General features: G+C 41.8%; 2 protein-coding genes across 5 annotated transcripts in view; both read left to right on the forward strand.

Annotated features, from left to right (window-relative positions):
- The window catches only part of FGL1 (fibrinogen like 1), a 40,129-nt gene extending 37,630 nt beyond the window's left edge, over positions 1–2,499 (forward strand). Inside the window, exon 11 of the mRNA XM_027735373.2 lies at positions 2,230–2,499. Coding sequence (XP_027591174.2) covers positions 2,230–2,325 — 96 coding nt within the window. The 3' untranslated portion in view covers positions 2,326–2,499. The remainder of the gene's footprint in view (positions 1–2,229) is intronic.
- Positions 2,500–6,313: 3,814 nt separating this feature from the next.
- The window catches only part of MTUS1 (microtubule associated scaffold protein 1), a 132,578-nt gene continuing 123,438 nt past the window's right edge, over positions 6,314–15,453 (forward strand). For 2 of the 4 annotated variants that reach the window (XM_027735361.2, XM_027735366.2), the window contains exon 1: positions 6,676–6,740. The gene's annotated coding sequence lies outside the window, so the exon portion shown is untranslated. Of the gene's footprint in view, positions 6,413–6,675; positions 6,741–7,956; positions 8,023–15,453 lie in introns of those variants that run through there. The other 2 variants (XM_027735365.2, XM_039387614.1) reach the window with 2 other exon arrangements.

The raw sequence follows: 15,453 nt of genomic DNA on the forward strand, positions 1-15,453 counted from the left end.
AACCGTGTGCAAGTTAGTTTAGTCTTCTCTCCTGTCAGAACATGTCACATCACCACATATTTGCTGCTGGCTAAGAGCCTATTCATCCCCACATCCACATTTACCATGGTATAAATGATACTTGGTAAACCCTGCTAACTTAATCTCACATCCAAACCTACACTGGGGAGATGCTGCAACAGCAATATAATTTGTGTGTTCCTTAATTATAGAAAAGTGACAGAAGCAAATAATCTTCAGTACCATTTAAGCAGCTGACTTGCTGCAGATAAGAATGAGATCAGTTTTAATTGAGCAAAATTTTATTTTGTCAAGACATTAAGTCTATAGTGAGTTAGTGATTAAAACACTGAAAAGTAGAGAAAGAAACTGGCCGTATAATCTTTTCCTTCTAATAATTTCCCTTAAATAAGTCTTAGTGCTAATAACTCTTCTGTAGACCCCTGTTAACCACTGTTATATAGTTGAAGGCAAGCGTATCTTAGAACTGTTGTAGAGGCATAGCCTTAAAGGCTCAGAAGCACTTGTTTCCTGGCAAGAAATATTTTCAAATAGGTCTGTGCAAAATAGGTCTCTTCATTTCTCTGCCACAGACGGTTCCTTTAACAGAAAGATCTTAAGGAGGACTTTTAGAAAAAGTTGTTTTCCTTTAAATAAACAAAACAAAACACCAAAAACCAACTAAACAAAAACCCTAAACAACAACAAGACAAAAAAGAAACAAAAACAAAGGACCAAAAGTAAGAAATGTGTGGTGCTGTCTCTAATAGCTAGAATATCTCCCACTTCAGGTTTCTGACTCATCTGCCAGCATCTTCTTTGGAGAGCTCCTGCCCTGTCTCCTCAAATTTGCTATGGGGTGCCACAGGAATTTATTGTCAACCATCGTCTCGTTATCACATCAAATAGTCCCACCAGTTAGCATCTCTAGGCACTTTTTTCACAGGTCTCTCTCTCTCTCCTTTGACCAAGTCATTAATCAAATTAGTGCTCTTTTAGTTATTTAAGCATCAGCTCCAGTTCAACATGACTGAAAACCAGCATTCCCAATATTCTTTCTGTTCAGTCATTTCAGGACATCTACAAATAACACCACTACTCTCTTAGGAAGTAGGCAGGTTTGACTGGAAATATTCACATTGTGGCAACATATCGATCTCTCAAACATGTTCACATGATCTGTGACTTAACCTCTTCCAGTAGCCATCCCCCCTGCCAGTATACTTTTGCAAGGTTTAACCATCTTCCTTGCTGTAATATCCCTTCCCCCTTGCCTTGACAAAGGCAATTAAATTCTGAATTGCACTCATATGGATTGAAGATACTGCTTTAACAATAACTCTGCTGGGCCATCGTGTTCACCATACAATCTTTTTTTCCCCCCTTTCAGAATAAACAAATAGCCATATTTGTGGGTTTTTGCATAAATCTGCTTATGTGAAAGTGTGTTTGCTTAGGAAAGAGTGTATGTGGAAAATACCAAGGTATAACAATTGGTACAGAAGACTACAGCTGTCATTCTGCATGTGGTTATCTGAGCTCATTGAAATTGCACTAAAGAAGGGGGGAAAATTAGTCAATTTTTTATTTAAGTAGAAAAAAATAGAAAAGTAATTAAAATAATCTAGAAAAATAACACACATATTCTCAATCACTAATATCAGGAAGGAAAAAAACCTATCTCAATTTCTTGACATATTAATAGGAATAAAGCAGTTAATGCGGTATTTTAACTCCACACAAGATGAAGCCTAATGCTTTCCTTATTATGTCATTCGCCATAGGAAAATGCTTCCAAAAATTATTGAACAGACTTGTTTCTATGAATTGTGCTAGAAACCATTAGCCAATTCTTTAATGTCCATTTAAAAATAATGGAAGGAATAAATAATTAATAAGACATACAATGTAGAGGTTTATTGTAGAGGTTAGAGATAATGGCCCATGAAGGGAAGAGTGTATTACATTATGGATTCAAGTAAACTACAATCAGCTTAATGGTTAAAGTGTTCACAGTATTTTCTGTTCTCCACCCGTGCTGTTTGTAAGTAGACGTCTGAACCTTGCTTTACTGAAAAGCATATGAAAGAAAAATTACATATGTGACTAATTTAGCCCAGAGATCTTACCAGTACTTTTTGTGAGGATATCCACAGTCTGATTGTTTTCTAAACCGTGGAGGAAATATACCAAGGATTCTTCAAAGGATGTTACTTGTACACATCACAGGTAAAACACCAGCAAAATTACACGACTGAACCCAAATTACGATCCAAAGACATTTTCAACGTTTTCCGCAGGACTACTTCTAATGATTTTCTCTAGCATACTTCATCAGTATGTTGTCAAAGCAGGAAGTATACAATTTAATTCAAATAAGTCATATGCATGTGAAGTTTGTGGTAACAAAAATTAAAGAATATTCATTAGTAATTGAGTCTTAGAAGATAATGAAGACTCTCAACTGTGGTGCCATACTTTTCTTCAACCAAAACTGACACTGGCCTGCAGAGACGTTTGCTTTGTATTAATGCAGTACTTTAAATGTAGTTTGCATAAACAAACAAAGGCGAACAGTATTTACCACTTGCCAAAAAAATTAAATGCAGTTATCAACAGTCATTACATATCTCTACTGGCCCTCTCTCTACCGCAAAAAAATCCCCAAACAAACAAAAAACCATCACACCAGCAGACATTACCCTTCAGCCTGCAGAAATTTCATCTGACAGAAGTCAGCCTCCTGATGCCTGAGAATTACCCATGAACACACTGCTGTGTACCATGAACAAATCCACAACATGGTGTTTTCCCAAACACAGCCAGGATAAGACTTATCACAAACTATAAATCCACCACAGGCCAAGCTGTTGCAGTGTTAAGAGCTGAAGCCCCCATGTTCTGGCACCAGTTTGGTGCCCTGAAGCCCACAGCTCAGGCCATGTGTTCCCACTCCCCACCACACCAGAAGTAGCAGTACCTTGGACCAGAATCTCCAACAACCAGTGTGAGAAGAACCTCAGTGGCCAATTACTGACATTGCAACTAGAACCTTCTTGGCATCTAAAGCACTTCATTCTTGAGTTAGGGCTGGAGTTAGACTTTGGCGTTGTTTGAAAGCATGGCAGGAGGAAGGAGAGGTTCTCTCATCAGCTAAACAAGCAGAGGTTAGACCTGGAGAGTCATAAGGACAACAGTGAAGTCCTATCTGACACTTCCCAGGAAATTCCCTTCGTCACCAGGCCAGAGGCTAGCTGGGAGGAATGCCTTTCATTGCCCCTACTGAAAGTCTGTTATTCTGTACAAACTAATCCACATTCATTGGGCCAGGGAAGCAAGGCATCACTTTGCAATGCAACAATTAAGGTACCTAGCTGGGAGCAGGGACATTTGAATTTCAATCCCTGTTACAACACTGCTTTTCTAGATGATTGCATATAATAATAAAGTACATGAGCAACCATGAAAAGCCAGGAACAGAAACTGAGTTCCTTAATAACCTATTCCAACCCATCCATTACCTTGGATACCAGCAGGACACAGACTCAGCCATCCTGTGCGGCTGCATTTTTACTGTTATGGATACTCAACTTACCTGGTACTATTTCAAATTATTTATACCTGCTGCAATCATATCTATTATTAAAGACAGACATACATCCATCTTGGGGTAGTTTTTCCTTCCAATCCCTTTAGAGGCATTTGTGGTGTCTACTCCTGACTAATCCCAATTGACAAGAAAGAAGAAAAGAATATAAAAAACCTCTGTTACTCCTTTCACGCCTATTGTGATATTCACCCCTTTCTCTGGTCTCTCCAATTCTTTCCCGTGCTTTATTCTTCTTTGTTATCCTCCCCCTCATCATCCTTTTTCTTTCATTTCTCTTCCTCATTTATGTGGTTTTGCCTTTCTTCCCTCTTCTTTCTTGCTTCCTTCCCTTCATTTTCAACACTCAGAGACCTGATCCTGCAGTTTTCCTCCTACATTTCTGAAACTCAAAATGCATGGACCATAAAAGCTTAGGAGGTAAAAAAGGTATAGGAGCAAACATCATTCCCTCATTATTACCTCATTTTAAAAGAACCTAAGTCTGTGTTTTTTAAATTTTTTTTCCTTGATTACTGCTGTATGAAAGGCCTAGACAAACAACAAACCCAGGAAAAATGAAAGAGCCACTGGAGTGGAATGGTTTCAGCGAACGCTGAATGAACTGTGATCTTTGGTGGCATAAAGATCAACACGAAATGCTTTCAGCTGTAGCAATCAGTCGATACTTTCCAGACCATCCCCACGGTGACAAAGACAGAGGCATTTTTAAGTTGTAATTGAGATTAGCCTTGATACATACAGTTGGAGCTATGCCTGTGAACTTTGCTAAAAGGCTGGCTATGTAAACCATCTATCACTCAGTTTCACATGAGCAGTAATGTAATGACACCACAGAAATCTCACCATATCCCTTGCTACACACGTCCAGGCACAGCAGTGGACTCATGCCAGGGTGCTTCAGCTGTGCTTCTGAAGGATTTGCCTACCAAGATCTGGAGCACCATACAGATCCTCACTAAAAACTGTCATTATTCCCTCTTAGGGTGCCCAAGTTCTGTACAATGTTCAGTCTTGTAGCCCAAAAGCACTCTTGCTCTAATCCAGCTTACTAGATTTGCAGTCATGTGCTAACTGAAAACCCATGCATAATACTACTGACTCCAGCACGCTTTGGATGAAGCCCATAGAGACAGGCAAGATTGCTTTTCATAGACGGGAATAAAATATTTTGTTTGTTACTATTAAGCTAACCACAATAAAAAAAATAGTTCTCTTTCATGTGGTGATGGAACAAAGCAATCATGCTGTATTCCTTTTTTAATTATTAGGTTGAAAGAATCATTGTCTTCCTGGCATGCTTAATTCTGAATCATATTCATCACATATATAAATAGCCAGCAACTGTATATAGTACAGAAGGGTGGACAGGAAGGTCAGGGAATTAGCTTGATGTCAAGAAAGCATTTCCTGTGGAGTCACCAAATCTGTCCTGGATACAGACTCTTAACATTGGCTCACAGGGAGCCTGAAGCCTGCTGTGTCCTTGTGTACCAGACATGCCAGGTGAGCATCTCCAACTTTACTGGCATTTGGAAGTTTCTCCTCCTCAGACATCACATAGGCATAACTTACTTTTTTGGGCTTTGTAATGATTAGTAAAAGATCCTTCCTCTCTGCTTTGTGTTATAGGCAGTGCCACCACTTTAGTGCCAAAGCCCCAGCAGCTACTCCATGGGGTCAGGGAGACTACTTTCTCCATCGAAATCTGAGTGGACAAATCTTGGAGGGAAGCATTGACTCTACTACCACTAAAAACCAGGATGTTGAGCATAAAGAAGTGGCTGCAAATAATACCATGGACAGGGTGCCAAAAGGCAGAGTTAAAATTGCGGCCAGTCACGACTAAACTCACACATTTTTTATGTGGTTTGCATTTGTAAATAATTCACATAAACACAAAGATTAGCACAAGTCTGGCATTGAACTGCTTAGGCCATCAGGAAAACTAAGCTAGAGTCTCCTGGGACTTTTGTAGTAACGTGGACATTGCCTTAGCACTGCTGCGTGCCGCTTCAGTAACCTCAGACCCACGCAGCTCTCAGCTGACTTCACAGAATCACAGAGGTTGGAAGAGACCTTTAAGATCAATCGTTAACCCAGCACTGCCACTGCAATCCCTAAACTACTAAGCAATAACACCCAGCACCAGATCCAGACAACTCTCAAACACCTCCAGGGATGGTGAGTACACCACCGCCCTGCGCGTTGTAACAGAATGCAGGAACTTCGCAGGAACAAGCGAATTTTCCGTGCTCCCTCGTTCGGCACAGCGGCAGTGGACACACACGACAGGCAGCCGCCTAGCACAGCAGCCCGGGGCGGGAGGGAGCACATCCCGGCCCGGCTGGCCTGGGCCCTGCCGGGGGAATGCTGCCCGGCCGGCCCGGCCGCTGCCCCGGGCGGGTGATTGAACCCCGGCTGTGCAGCACCGGGGCATCCCATGGCCCCGGCACGCCGCCCGTGAAGCCACACGCGGTTTAGGAATTAAAACGAGGGTGGGCAGGTTTTGTCGCCGTCGGCTGCGAGTTTGAACCAGCGCACCTTGCCCGGCTGGAGCAAGGTCACGGCCCGCCCCGACCCGGCCGCGGGGAGGGCCCTGCGCCCCCCGGCACCGCCGACAGCCCCCAGGAGGGGCGGCCGCCGTCCCGGGCGCCGCGGCCGGATCCTCCTCCACCCCGCGCGGTATTTTTAGCCGCTGACCCAGTTCCCCCGCTCGGCTCTACCTGCGCCTCCCGCGCCGGCCGCCCCCCCCCCGCCCCCGGCCACAGACGCACCGCCCAGGGACAGCCCGGCCCGCGCCAGGTGAGCGGAGCGGGGTGCGGGGACCCGCGGGGCAGGTGCGGCCGGGGCGCGCGGGGCGGGACGGGACGGGACGGCCCGAGGGGACGCGGGGCCGCCGGAGGGGAGCAACCCGGGCGGAGGAGCCGCGCACGCCGGCCCGACGGCGCTGGCGAGGAGCGGGCGGGCGGGTGCGGGCGTGGCGCTGCCGGGGCCTCCGCGGGGGCGGAGGGGGGGGCGGTGCCGGCGGCGAGAGCGGCCGCGGCGCAGTTTTCTCCAGTGGAGCCGAGCTACAAGTGACGGACAGCGTGTGTGCGTCGGTGTAAGTGCGGGCTTCTTGTCCTGCAAAAATGTGAGTGTCATCCCGCCCCCCTCATTCCCCCTCGCTCTCTCAGTGAGGGCTTCCCGGGGCGGCCGGATAACGGGGCGCGGGAGCGGAGCGGGGCTGAGGCTGCCCGAGCGCCGAGGTGCCGGCGGAGGAAGTGGGTCACTGCCGCCGCTCCGTCCTGCTCCAGCTTACTTTCCTTCTTTGCTCTTCGGCGGTTCCCCGCCCGCCGCGCTCCCGTGTGCCTGGCGAGGTGCGGCGGAGCCGCGGCCTCGGGGCAGCGCAGGTGAGGCTGCAGCGGGGCCCGCCCCGAGGGGCCTCTGCCCCGGGCTGGGGCGTCCGAACTTCCAGGGACCCAAGCTGTGTGTTAAGAGTTTTCGATATTGAGCGATATGGAAATCGTATGTTGCTGGCGTAGCTTTTTTATCTAGATGAACGCTGACACCGTGGTTGAAAAGCTGCTACAGTTTGCTGTCTTGCACCCCAAGTGCTTTGGTCCTGCACTAGGAGTACAAACACTCCTGAGACTTTTTTTTAGGAGTATCTTTACTGCTTGCTCCTCCGCTCACTGCTATTTATACCACGCAAGGTTGGCAAGGAGGGGAGAGCCAGAGTTTAAAACGACATGGAGCTTAAACTTGATACCATTGTTCCAAGGCCAAGGCAAGACTGCAAATATTTAAAATAAAACAAAAAAAATCCAGCAAACAACTCTGTGAAAACACCTTACACCTGTTTTTCTGCTGTATGATCAAAGCAGAGAACTGAGCATCCCCTTCTTGTGAGGGGTACGTAGGTTTTTGCTTCAGATATGGCTCTGACAGTCTGACACGGGGTCTGAGCCTCTGCTTTGGCTTTACGTTTTGTTTGAGTTATACTTGTGATGTGATGGGCAGTACAGCTGGTTAAACCCCACACCGGGGGGTTATCTGAAAGATGAAGTCTCACACTGCGACAGATGCATGACTTTCACTTAGGCAGGTAAAATAAATTGTTATTGGTCATTGCTAATGGGTCTAAGAGTAGCTATATGTAAAATATTGTTAACACTAAGTCTAATTAATTGAGTGATACCTACACGGTTGAATACATATTGACAGCTAATAATTTTCTTCTTTCTTTTTCTAAATGAACTCAGTACACTTCTCTCTCTGAAGTGAGGAGGGGTAAGGTGTTCATTTAATGAAACTTATTTTATTTTGGAAATACAAAAGCTTTAATCTTCGTTATTTATCTCACTAAGATTTTCAGAGTGGATGGTGGTGTCTAATGTGATGGATCTCCCTAGCTGGATTGCTGGATAAGGCAGGTATTAAAAGTTGTTTATTTCTTGTGACGTGCACTGTGCTCTGGTGGAACTGCAGCCCTGCATTGTAGCGGCTGGCTTAAGTGACTCCAGATCAGCCACTGGGGTTAACTTAGTTCTCCTAGTGTTCATTATCATGGGTGAGCAATAGGTTGCATTTGAGCTCTGTTTTTATGGAGTGTAATCGTACGTGTGGTAACAAGACTATTTAAAATTTATATAGTCACTTTTAAAATATTGCAGATTTCTGGCTGAGATCAGTCTGCTTCAGAATTGTGGCTAAAACAATGATAATAATCTGATAAGTTTAAGCTAAAACTTTACATAATATCATTTTCCATCCAGGATAAACATGATTCTGTATGTCAAGATTTTGTAACTTGAAAATATTCGAACAAATTTTAAACTTTTAGTAGCTGGCCTGTTAAAATGGGTTTCAAGATCTTTTTGAGAAATTATGATTCAGTAAATAGGAAGCCTTACTGTTGGATTCATAACTACCCCTAATTCTCATGTGGTTTACTCAGTCTTACAGCTGAAATCAGTATCTAAGAATTGGCTAACTGCAAAAATGCAATGTCAAGGCCTTGACAAAGTCAAGATTTGACAGAGTAATGACACAATAAATGCATTTGGGGCTCCTGTTTCTAACTCTTGCATTTTGTGGCTGCAAAATTTGTCTGCAACCACATACAGAAGAAGTGGATTTCTTTTTTAGAAAAAGCCAAAAATGCCAACTATAAGTAGACTTTTTTATAATGTTGTAGGACCTAGTATTGGGCTGAGATCTAACATGTCAGATAGCTAATGATGTCAACAATCTAGCAAAATAATTACTTAGACTAGTATAATAGAAACTGTGGAATGCAGATTAGCCAGCTGATAGTGTGGGACTGATTTTTTTGTATCTAAAAAATCAAAACGTACATACTTTTTATACATGTATAAACATATATATTATATATAAATTGTGGTATATTACATATTTGTATATGATGCTAAAGTGTGCCACTGCCATATTTTGATTGATGTTGAGAGATAATTATGTGAGCAGAAGTAGCATGTGTGGTGTGATCCAACAGAAGCTGCTGAAGTGATTACCTGTCCCAAGTCCCTATATGTTTAAGTAATTTTGTTCTAATAATTTGATTTCGTGATGTATGCTGATTTCTTGTTTAATTGGGAAAATCAAGCCTTTTTAAAGTTGCCTTTATCCCATGAATTCAGAGGATTACCTGCAAGTTTGTGGAATGCTCAGTCTATGCAGTAGTTTGGAGTTAAAGCTGGACAAGTTAATGCTCTTTATTCTTCTTTACTTGATTTCATGTGGGAAGGGAAACAAGAGTTAGTGCTTCTTCAGTGTTTGTGGTGTGGAATTGGCTGTTGCAGTTTGTTTTAAGCAAACATTACAGTGAAAATGATAACAACCTACTTCTGTTTAAGGGAGTACTTGCACTGTGAAGTTTATTCCTTTTCTTAATTCATGTATGAAGATGTTTTTAGACTCAGCAGTTGCTCTAATAGAGGCATGGGGAGAGTTGTTTTCTGCATTCCTATTTTTTGTTGTTGCAGAGATTATTCCATGGAGTACATTTGGTATACATAGGTATGCTTTATTACTTGAAGAAAAAAAATCAGTGCTAGTTGGTAATTTTATTTGTTCTCCAAGTGACAAAATAGTATTAATTATGAGTCTTAGTTTTCTACTACATGGGCTTTTTTTAGCACCAAAAACTTATGTCAGGAGTCTTCAGTGGAAAGTTTCCTTTTTCCCATTCCTAATACCTATATTAACTTCAGTTTTATTTCATTGACTTTTCCTTCCTTTGGCTGAATTGCATTAATCCATAATGATTCTGGCCCTTTTCTGCTTAAGTTAACCTCAAAGTGCTTTGATTAGTACTCTGTTCAGTTTTTGCATCAGGAAAAACTGAAACTGCTGATTGTGGATTACTGTGATGTGGTCTGTGCATCATTGACTCCTCAGTCTCTGTTCTCATTCCTCTTTAGGTGGTTCCCTTATGTCTGTCATTTTGTTTGCCTTTATCTTAGAATTTATTTTAACTCTTCCAACTTTGCTAAGTTGCCAGTGTGCTCTTAGCAATCTTCAAATATTTAAAGATTTCACAACTATTTTTCTTTTTGCAATCTTAAATAATATTTAAAAAATAGAAACTAGATAATTTTTGCATTTAATATAAATGTGGATTTATGGGGTGCAATATGGAAATTAGGAAAATGCAGGGAAAATGAAACTAGTGTACTCAAGGCACTAGGAGTCGAGATGTAACTTACTTTGGGTTTTGATGAACTGGTCCTACTGCAGACCCCGCTGAATGTGCGTGCAGTGGTCGTCTGTCTGCTCAGAGTGACAGTGGTCATCCGCTGTACAGCGAACTCCCAGACGTGGGTGAAACAATCAGAGTGTGTGTGGTGTAGCACTTTATTCTAAGGCTGGTATTCCTAGTATTTCTAATACCTTTTCCTGGATACTCTATACTATGTCTAACAGGAAGAAATAAGAAAACCTGCCTTCCAGAGTCAGTTTCCCTGCTGTGTTTGCTCTATTCGTGTCAGGGAAGAAGGTAGACAAGTCTTTTTCAAGCAAAAACAGAGCCATTGAAGGAGGAATTGTCATTACTATGAGAAATATGATTGTAGCTATGTTAAGTAACTGTTTTTTCCCCTGATTTCCTGTCAGTGTATGAGGTCCCTATAGTGTGTTCTGGACTTGTTGATTTAGTTTGATGGCATTAGCTGACAGCAGTGAGGTCTAGATGGAGTGATCTGTGAAACGGTACTCATTTTTTTTTTGTGAAATCAGCTCTAAACCTATGCAACTGGCCAGAAAAGAAATTTCATCAGTGTGCTCCTGAATGAGTGTGATTGTACTTTTGGATGAGTGTGAGTGTTACAGACTGCTGCTTCTATCCATTCATCTCCTGTTGGAGTTGTAGCTGAGGCTGCTGGAGAGAGGTGCTGACTTATCATGTCTCTAGTGTTGCATTGCAGCAGACTGAATAATCTTGACCAAAGAATTTTAAGAATAGGAAGATTTTACTGCACCATCATTCCAGGAGGGTTTGGGAACTAAGGATCTGTATGCCTTTGGGCAGTATGAGCACATTGTGGTAAAGAGTATGGCCTGGTGGAAAACTGCCCTCAAACAAGAAAGACTATGAACTTGTCCATCAGCTAAGGTTTGTGTGCCCCTTCTCCTAATTAACATGATGTACCTTCCTTATTATACTTGGTGTTTTACCTATGTGCTCCTAGTGAGTCAAGTGCGATTACTCTTACTTGAGGAAACTAAAGGAAAGATAGTTAGAGTATTTCAAGACCATGGTGTGAGACCATTTTTAAACTGGAGGTATAAATGGAAGGTGCTGCTGTGCTGGCTTATGCATAGTACACATCCTGTCAATGCGTAGTCTACAAGAGTCATCAGTTCTTGGAAAAACTCTGAGTTACTTGCTCTTAGTGTCTGATTTAAGTGTTTTAGTGGTAGTGAAATATTTCTTTGGCTGTGATTACTAGAGATATTTGAAATACTAGTTGACTTTAAAAGGAAAGTCAGGAAGTGCTTGCATAATACTTTCCTCAAGTTGGTATTTTTCTTTGTAATTCTGTAAATTAAAGCATTTTTTTAATTTGGCTGGGAGGTACCTTTGGAGGTCACTCTTTCCAACTTCCAGATGGAAATAGGACTAATACCTGTGCTAGATCAGGTCAGTCATGGCAGGGTCCAACTGAGTCTTGCAAATCTGTGGATGAAGGTTCTGTAACCTGCTTTGGATGCAAATAACTTTGTTCAGAGAAATAACTTGAACTGGGATGGCTGATGAACTGTTTTCAGAATTATAGGCAAGGGATGTTACAGAAGTCAGTTGGCAATTGTACCTGGTTTTGGTACTGAACTCCTTCAGATTAAATAGAGACCTTCAAGGAAATTGGTCTAAAGTAAGCTGTTAGTGGCCTTATTTCTGAAATTACACCAATCAGATGGTTCATTCTGTCACTCTGCAGGGCCCTAACTCTTTATTGCAGCTCTGAGTTTCAAGACTGTAGTTCTGCCTGTAGGTGCTGGGCAGTTCTTTGAATGTTGGCTCCTCTGTAAGAAATTCTCACGTGCTTCCCTTTGAGCCTGTCATTTCATCCAGTTGAAGTTTTGCTATGCCAAATGTCCTTAGAATTGCTTTCAGCTTGGGGAGAAAGAAATAATCTCCAAGTTTTCTGGGAGAAATTAGCAGGAAACTTGATGGTTTTAGTGGTATATTGGTAAATGGTGAAAAATTAGAAGACTGCTTTGTGGATATAAGTACAAATAGTTTGATAAATAATTATCCTGCAGAAAAGTGGCGTATGTACAGTATGTAAAACTGGCAGTCTGTCTGTGTCTTTGCAAACTTTATCTAGAGTTTCTAGAGTTCTGGTAACCTGTATGATGCAGTGGTCAATATGGCTTTCAGTCTGTGAAGCAAAAGGTGGCTGTTACTTGTAAACTGGGTGGCCAGTTTTAGAGAAGTATAAAGGATCGTTTGATGGGAAGTTGTCAAAATATATTTTCTACTTTGGATTGGTTTGTTGGTTATTTTCCTCTCCTGCTTATTTTATTGGTTTTGGTGTATTTCTGTGTTATTTAGTGTCACTTTTCTGTAGCAGCAGTATTACATACTGGTGGTTTTCTCATGTTTGTCTTGGCCCTTAAGTGGCTCGATTAAAAAGACAGCTTATGGCAAACTCATTCACCAGGAACATTTGGAAGTAAGTGGGGTAGGTGTTCATTTTGGGAGATGCTGATCGATAAACAAAACCAATATGCAGTATGTATCCCAGTGTTAGGATTATTTATATCAACATTAATTCACCATGGAAATTATGAATCAACATAAAACTTTCTGTAGTAGTATCAGGATGCTGTCCTCTTGAATCTTTGTAATGTTCTTCTGGGAAAAACTGAAGAATAACTTGAAATTTGGTTTGAAAGGCTTCTAACACTCCTCTCTGCCATGGGTAGTGCTGTTTGGACTGTCATGTCATCTGCAATGATGTCACTTGGAGATAAAACCATTCTTTTGATGGAGTTTTACCTGTCGCAAAGCATGAACTTTCCTGACATCTTCATTACTAGGCTTTAAATACTTGCTAAACCTGCTGATTTGCACCGGTTCTGTTCATACTTATATTGTGCTCTTTGGGATTAGCAACCCCAAAAGTCACAGTTTCCAGAAAACGCAGCTTTAATGAGTCCTCTTCTATCATTTAAATCAGTGTATAACTTTTTCAGAAACTGGAGAATTAAATGTGATAAAATATGAACTGTTGCATCTGGATTTGTTGCCCAGATTTGTCTGAAAGCTGACTTGTGTTGGTGTAGGAGCTGACAATTAAACACACCAAAGCTCAAATAAACCCAAAACCCCGTAAGGGGGGGAAGGACCAGTTGTTTGAACAACTAATTCTTGCAGCAAGGTGTATGCAGTATTAGGGTTTTCACTCTGTGGAATGTGAAAGCAAACTTCTGTTAATGATCTTCTATCTTAATGCCTGGGAGTATGCATTATGCACAGCATTGGACTGTGAAATAGTGAGCTTGGTCAGCTGGTCTAAGAAATTTGCACTGAAATTATCCTCTCTTACTGTTTTTTATCTCAGAGATCTAGTCTGGCTCGTTAGACAGTCTTCTGCAGAGACTGGACAACTGTGCTTGGAGTGCTTGTGAAAACCTTGTCTGTCTTTAATGCCATGCACGGTTCTCCGCGTGTGGCTCAGTGCAATTTGCTACAAGCGATTCTGTCCTGGGTTTTTTTGTTGGTTTTTGTTTGTTTGTTTGCTTGTTTTGTAAAAACACCTGTTGAAACTAGGTGGTCCTTTGTCCATCATTGTATGTGGACTTTGTGATTCCCTCTGAGAGGCTTGACAGCTTTTGGTTTTGTAAAAGTTCTGGTGTTCAGACCAGTACTGAATTACTGTATGTCTCTTTTTTTTCACTCCACCCTCCTTTCTGGTTATTGCTTTGGGAAGAAGAAAAAGAAGAAAAGAGATGCTTGTATTGAACTGCTCTTTTCCACCTTTCTGACATCTGTCATTCAGTCCTGTGTGTGCATGATTATTACTATTACTGATTATTATTACTATTACTGATTCCTGGGTGAGGCTTTTAATGATCTTATGGCTTCTTTGTTGACACTGACTGTCTGAGCAGGTGAAAATTTTTACATTGATGCTGTCTCCACTGTGTCCATCTCGAGTTGAATGACAGCTTACATTTGATACTGCTGGTTGGTGGCTCTGTGGTGCCATTTCTGGATGTACTTGCCTCACAGTTCTTGGCACCATAAGCAGGCTCTGTCTGTTGCAGCGCACTCTCATCTCATGTGTGCACTGGTTATTGCTTTTCTACAATCAGTAGTCAAGGATCTTAAAACCATTACTCTGTGGCTGTTATCTAATCTTGGAAAGCCTATTGGTTGCTGTTCCGCTGTTGCAATGGTACCTAATTGCATGGCTTGTCTGCCGGTTTCCTCTCTGCAAGACGCCCTCCGTGCTGACTTGACTGTTTTATTGCATTGTGGACACCTAGGAGATATCTACAGAATTCGCAGAAATTTGGTGTTTCTTGGTGCTGGTACTATCTAAACAACTCCCTGTTTCAGGTATGCTCTCTATCAGATATTTGTAACTGGGCAGCCTATATGGTGCTGTATTGTCTCAGTTATACTTCAGATGTAAGTTTACAGGAACTAAACTCTGCTGCAGATTTCCATTAAGGAGAATTTTATTTTGTATACTTGATTTGCTCCTCATTTAGTGATACAAGCCAAACTTACAGAACTTTACTCTTATTCTTTTATCTTTCAAGCAGTGTGGAATATGAACTGTTTTTATTGTCTGTGAAATCTCATCCTTTTCAGGTCTCTATTACCAGTAGCTGCCATCAGCAGCATGAAGGTACTGAAAGAAAATCTGTTGGTATGATTCATAGTTCATGTGTTATCACATAACATGTGGCTCAGTTTAATGAACTTGTTGCCAGAATTATCTGTCTGAAAAGTCTTCTTATCCCCCATAGTTGGTTATTTATCATGCACTTTTTTTGATGCAGTGAGGGTCATTTTATTCGATGCTGAGTTTCAGGTAATCAAATTTTTTTCAAGTTTGTATCTACAGGTGGATTGCTAGAGTCGTTCCTTTGCAAGCTTTCCCTAAATGAAAGGAATTTCTCACAGGTATTTTGGTCTGTTTGTGTCTTTACCTGTCTCTCAGTTTGAAAGTGTCTCAAAACAACAGGTGTTCCCTGTAGTGCATCTGCATTTCTTCTGCTTGGTTTCGTTCTCGTAAACAGTTCATAGGACCTCTTCAGGAATGGTTACACTTGAGTATTATGAAACTGAAATGTCTGGGTGTTGTCTCCTGCTGTAGTATTATAATCAG

Source organism: Pipra filicauda, unplaced genomic scaffold, assembly GCF_003945595.2.
Source record: "Pipra filicauda isolate LSUMZ 115617 unplaced genomic scaffold, ASM394559v2 scaffold57_size4234018_pilon, whole genome shotgun sequence".
Taxonomy (NCBI): Eukaryota; Metazoa; Chordata; class Aves; order Passeriformes; family Pipridae; genus Pipra; species Pipra filicauda.